The 6,455-nt window shown below is 36.9% G+C and overlaps 1 protein-coding gene across 1 annotated transcript; it reads right to left on the minus strand.

Annotated features, from left to right (window-relative positions):
- Positions 1-4,844, minus strand: LOC112501557 (probable ADP,ATP carrier protein At5g56450). The gene is made up of 2 exons (XM_025105221.1): positions 4,195-4,844; positions 1-763 (listed from the first exon to the last, which is right to left on the minus strand). The coding sequence occupies exons 1-2, from the start codon at positions 4,546-4,548 to the stop codon at positions 131-133; spliced, it is 987 nt and encodes a 328-aa protein (XP_024960989.1). The 5' UTR covers positions 4,549-4,844; the 3' UTR covers positions 1-130.
- Between the last annotated feature and the right edge of the window lie 1,611 nt (positions 4,845-6,455).

Here is a 6,455-nt window from a genome sequence, read left to right on the forward strand (position 1 = left end):
AGGTTTATTCATTATCAAAATCTGATGATTGTAATTTGTAACAGCTACTGATGAATATGTCGTTAAACTGTATCATTCTATCATCGGTATAATCCTACTCTAACTCTTCCCTACAACTTGTTAGGGGATGCTATGATCCACCCCAGTCCATGAACTTCTTCACCTCATCATACAAAACCAATATCGCTGCAGCCCCTGTACTTCTAAAAATGTTCGAAAGTGCCCCCCGATAAAACGACCTAAACCCCTCCGTCGAATAGATCGTTTTCCAGCAATCCAAAGTGCTTCTGTACATGGGTTGTTCTATTCCCGATTGCATCATCATCCGTCTCCTCACAGTATCCATCGGATATGATAAAAGTCCAGCAGACGACGTCACGGCTTGAGCAACGATCCAGCGTTTCCATAACGCCACTTCCGATGGAGCATCTTTCGACATTCTTTCTTTTAACGTATCAAACCCGCCAAAATAAAGGCCACGGTGAACCACCATTCCCTGAAGAGATGCCGGGAGGCCTTTGTAGATTCCACGGATCCCATCCTTGGCCCAGACTGTTACGAGGAAGTGGCGAATGCCGTGAAATTGGCGGGATTCCATTCTTCCGAGGTCAGCAGCAAGCCGAGTGTGTGCAATATCCAGAGGGTAGATGATGACTAACGTTGTGCAGCCGGCTGCAGCCCCGGCAATAAAGTTGGCAGGTGGACCGGATAAGAAAGTAGACTGTTGAGAGCTGCGGCTGCGCAAAACGCTTTTGTAAAGGTCCTGCGGAATGTGGAGTTGTTAACATTAACCAATACAGAAACAATACAACTCATTTATGCTACTAATCATTTAATTTAAATGGAACCAAAATGCACAAATAAGCAAATGAAGGCTTTCGTGATCCAAAAGGGCAAGACAGATAGATGCTAATAAATACAATCCGAACGACTATGCTCATGAGTTACCTCCAAAAGTCACTGGAATTCAAAGTGTCTGTAACTCAACTTAAAGGGGTAGTCTCATATGGTATCTTACTCGTGCATTATGTGTGTTCAAAGGAAAAGATTACACCTGTTTTAATCATTTTTAAATATTACAAATTTATGTTATCTAATATAGAATCAGATAACAGTACATTCAATTGCCTCTGGCATGTAGCTCATTGGGCAAAGGGGTGGGGTGAGTTTGCCCAAATACAAGACAAGTTTTTGGGTTCGATCCCAGCCCCCGGCTAGCCTCAGAGTGAGCCACTGAGCCAAAAAATGACCCCTCACATTGGTGTCCTTGGAGGCAGGTTCCATGTGGGGCCGTTAGGATTGCCAGTAACCAACTTTTTGGCCAAATAATACATTCAATTAGCAGAAGCATTTTTCATTCTTTTTCCATAAAAAGGGAGTACTGACTAGACTCTTCCCAGCATCAACCTCTTTGCTCTCTCTTATGTGTTAAAACCAGGTGAAAGATGCTATTGAGCAAAGAGAACTGGACTACAATAACTTGTGCGTATTAATATATATATATATATATATATATATATTTATGAGACGGGTTGCTACTCTATGGCGATTTGGTTCATGGTTTAATATTCTGGTGTCCTAGGCGTAGAGGAACCACACCAATCAATCCCGTACTTGGTGGTTAAACTCTACTTTGGTGACCCTACTGTAGGGAAGGTCTTGCGGAAAAATAGCCCGACGCCTGGATGCAAAAAAACTTTATACAGACAAACCAAAGATAAGATCAATTACTTGGCAGATTTGTGAAATCATGGAAAAGTAGCCTATTCGTAAGATAGAACCCATGATGCTAGTCTCAAAGAATACATTATAGATGCTTAAGCACAGTTTTCATGTTTAATACAACTTAAACTACTACTCAAGTATCAGAAAAAGTAGAGTTATCAAAACTAGGAGCATAGTCTTTTTAGATTCCTGGGTATGAAGAGAAACTTATTTCCTTACGTCCACTGCCCATATATCAAGATTACAAGATAGCCAGTCGAGCAACTTTACTAGAAAAATTCCCCAAAATAAGTCTAACTTCATCCAGAACATAATGATCCTAATTCAATATTTTCATGATCCCACTTGATCATTATCACACAGTTCTAAATATTTTGCCTAGGACCGCTTCATTGGGTGCCGAATCTAAAGATAATTATACTATATGTATTCAAATGAATCATTTATGTTTTTGCTTAATCCCTGCTTAGGTGATCATGCGCTAGAAGGTCACTCGACCGCCTAGCTTTGCTAAATGCTTTCTAGAACACTGTTATCATTTAACTATTCTATATATTGTATCGGTAAGAAAACTCCAAATTAAAGACTACAATACGAGAAGTAAAGGTAAAGATCCAAAAACCCTTCAAAGTTTTAACAATCATCTCCCTGCTGAATCTGCATAGACATTTCCCAAACATTCATTTTAAACTGCTAAGACGAGGATTGTGTTGAGATGTCATTTATCTAGAACATGTTCCAAGACAAGCATAAAACACCATTTTAAGGGGCAAGCGATCTTTAAGAAGATAAACGACAAAATAAATTGATAAAGTTAAAACAAGAAATCAACGGTGTGCATCTTACTGCATATTTTAAATTTGTGGAGCTTGTGAAATAGTCATGATCAATAGAAGAAGAGCGGTATGTTTTTGTTTTCTATTATGCTCGGTATGGATTAAGCCGGTTGTAAGGATTAACTTGTCTATATGAATTAATATGAATTGGTATTTGTTTTTTTGTACTGAATAAACAGTCTCGATGACATACATTACCATTTACACCTAGAATCCACAATTCTATACTCAATGTACCCTTTGTTTATCAGATTACGTAAGTAAAGAAGAATTTCATCATCTTGGATTGTGCAACAGCGTATCATCAATGTTTGGGAGCTAATGGAAAATTTTGGATTGTGCAACACCGATTCAATCAATGTTTTTCTTACACTCAAATCAAATCAAATCCCACAAATTAAAATCATTTTAGCAAGGAAAGTGTCTGCCAACGACTTGTCATCGGAGTTGCCCCCACTGTGCCAGAGAGAGAAACAATAGGAAGAAAACAAGTCATTTGGGGGGGGGGGGGGAGGCGATTAGCAGGTGGTTGTGGTTTTCCTTTTTATGTTTTTAGAGAGAAGCAGGGTTTGGGGGCAGTGGGGGAGCAGACCACCAATGGCGTGCACGCACGACAGAGAGCTTTCGTGTCTACTTTTGTTTGGCGATGGGGGCTGGAAAAAAGTGGAGGTTTTACAAGGCATAAATGGAAGAATCAAGGAAAGGGGAAAAAGGTGTTTTTGGACAAAAAATCAGCCGAATGTGTAAAGATGGAATGAGGTGGCCGACCAAATTAAGAATGGCTTAATCCTTAAAGTTGTAGTCAAACACCTCTACATAGCTTAACTGTTAAGCCAAAATCAAACGCCCCCTAAGTCGATGGACATTCCCAAAGCAATTGCGTTCATCAATAATCTTTATCTTAACAGCCACGCCAAGGGCGGGACGCCAAGCTAATTTATAATGCGAAACCTTCCAAATCATGACAAATACAACTAGAACGTGCAGCTTTCAATCAATGCTTCCATCTCCTGAAAAATCTATATGGAAACGCATAAATTCGGATCCCCTTATAAGGCAACTATATCTAGTATCTTACACTCATTGAGTTTATTTTTTCAAACCCTCGACTAAATTTTATAAAAGATTTGACACCCCACACTTATCTTTCTCTGAACATCTTTGAGGCTCTTTTATGACACAAATGAACCCCAAAATCCAAGTATCTGCACTCGCTCATATAATTCAAACACCAACTCATGCATTCATACACGGAACTGTATTCAACAAAGAAATCTAAACAAACACATCCTACACATCTATCATGGCACAGCAACCTGAATTTACAGATAATGAACATGTTTTCTTGAACTAGAGCATCTGATATCCATGCTTATGCATCCAATGTTTAACCATTTTACGGTATTTCTTGGGATCAAGATTCATGTAGAAACTGTCTTTTAGACTTTTGATTGCCAACACTCTTGTATTCATTCATAATCATTGGGTCTTGATACAATCAGGTTTTAAGAAATAGTTTACAGTAAGAAGAAAGAAGTCTTGCTAACTATTCTTGGCACTAACACAAACATTCCATATGCATATGAAGGAACATAGATACAAAGAAATGAGAATCCAAATAAGAGGGGGTTACCTTGAGAGAGAAATTGAGGGCAACAGATGGGTAATAACGAAGAACACTGCTGCCGTTACCTCTCCAAAGTGATAAAACCCCTTCTTCTTTGACCGTATGAACAATGCAATCAATCATACCATTAAACCTCCTGTGCTTCCCTCCAACAATGGCTATATTGCTCTCTTGGGTCTGTAATAAAAGCTTCGCCCTCTCAATTGGGGCTACAACCGTATGCACCATTCCGCCCATCATTGCCCCTGCCATCAGATCTCTGGGGAAATTCGTCAACCAGTAGGAGTGCATCATCACCATTTCTGATTTATTGGGTTTTGATCCCCTACTGCTGGCCTCGTCTCCATCTTCCGCTACCATATCACCACCGGCCTCTTCTTCCTATCTGATATAGCGTCTTGCAAGAAAGTAAAAAGGTTCTTGGTGGATGGAATCCTAATTTGCGTGGAATCTGATGCGGGTTTTGGATGATTTGTTTACGTGTTTGAAATGGATAAAGCGATGGATGGATTCTTGTTGGAAGAGGGAGCGAACAGCGTGTTGTTTAATCTTTCTTGTGATGAAACTGGATGGTGGGCGAATCATTGAAGAAATTCCAGTAGGGCGTCTGAATTTGTTTGGCCAGCGCCTATCGCTGCCTCGTGTTTACCATTCATTCATTCATTCATTCATTCCCACCTTTCCTGTTATCCAAATGAATTAAAAACTGAGAATTACGCTTATGCTTATACAAGAATATTAGATTTATAATATAATTTTTCACTTTTAACAGGAAAAAGAATTAACCTAACCTAACCAAACCAATTCTTATTGACTACAACAAACAAACCCAAATCTAACCTTTAAAAGTGGATTAATATCTCGTCAAAATTAAATATGAAAAAACTATTACATAAACCATACATATTCATAAATATAAAAACATGTAAAATAAAATAATACAAACCCATATTTCAATCTCTCTCTCTCAATTTTTATGATCCTTCCTTCCTTCCTTCCTTCTAATATATATATATATATATATGTCTTTCTTTTGTTTTTACAGTAAATTACAGTTTTAGTCCTTACGATTTCATGTTTATTACAGTTTTAGTCCCTGATCTTTAAAAACTATTTTTTCATTTCTGTTTTTTTTTTTTTTTTCTCTTTTCGTCCTTAAAAACTCAATTAAATGTCTTTCTTTCGTTTTCAATTCGATGTTTTAAAACATTATATTAATTAATACAATTTGCATACAACATCTTCTTCCCCAAGGTTCATCTCAAACTCGAAGAACCTTCATCTCCTTTCTTCGCCCATTGCTTTCCTTCTTCTTTTCGGTGACAGAAAGAGCAACCCTCGAAACCGTAACTCTATTGGAAATCAACCACCTCAAACTCTCCTCCTCCCTTGTTCTTGTTTTTTTGTTCGTTCCTCTCCAATGTATACGAAAATCAATGACCTCCCATTTTTGGGTAGATTTTTTTGGTTTGTTTGTATGGTAAAATCACATTCAGTTCTAACTTTGATGTTAGTAGGAAATGCAGTGAACCAGTTGGATTGACCACATATTCTTGCATGTAAAAGCAGTGACGAATGCAATCATTAATTTAATAAACATGTTTTATAGTATGGTTAATTTGATGGTCGGTCGGAGAAATATGTCTTAATAAAATCATTGAAATAGATATATTACTGTTATTTCTTAAAAAATAAATAAGGATTATCCTTGATTTAACATAGCCTAGGTAAATGATTTTAGATCAAAGGGATCTAATCCGCAACAAAAATAAAACATATTTAAGAGATCGTTGGATGCTTTGTATGACGAGTTTCTAAGTGGCTATTGACAATGCATGAGCCGTGCGTTTTTGGTCATTAAAGTAATACAGGTCGTGCTTGGAAACATAAGGTTGTGTATTTTTTACACTTGAAAAGAGCATGAGTTGTGCATTTTATCGTCAATGTCTTATCAGGTGATGATTTGCAACCGATGGGATCATTAGCTAATGACTTGAGTTGAAATACTGGGTGAGAAAGCGGGTTTATATAATTTTGTGAATTAAATTATTAAATAGGATGCATATTTACTTTATATACATTGTTTATTTAATATATGATTAAATGTGTATTTAATAATATAATAACATATGCTTAAAATCACATTTTGATTTTTTCATAAAACAATTTTGAGAAGTGTAATATAAGCTAATTTATTTATAAAACACTTGGTATGCTATTTGGCAATGAAAATGTATTTATATATATATATATATATATATATATAT

This window comes from Cynara cardunculus, unplaced genomic scaffold, assembly GCF_001531365.2.
Source record: "Cynara cardunculus var. scolymus isolate 2C unplaced genomic scaffold, CcrdV1 Un_Scaffold_232, whole genome shotgun sequence".
NCBI lineage: Eukaryota > Viridiplantae > Streptophyta > Magnoliopsida > Asterales > Asteraceae > Cynara > Cynara cardunculus.

What these genes read in the sequence shown, in the direction of transcription:
- LOC112501557 (XM_025105221.1), bottom strand. Translation starts at nt 4,548, where the DNA reads ATGGTAGCGGAAGATGGAGACGAGGCCAGCAGTAGGGGATCAAAACCC. An exon ending in CCCTCAATTTCTCTCTCAAG is followed by an intron (nt 764 to 4,194) that starts GTAACCCCCTCT and finishes CACATTCCGCAG; the next exon opens with GACCTTTACAAAAGCGTTTT.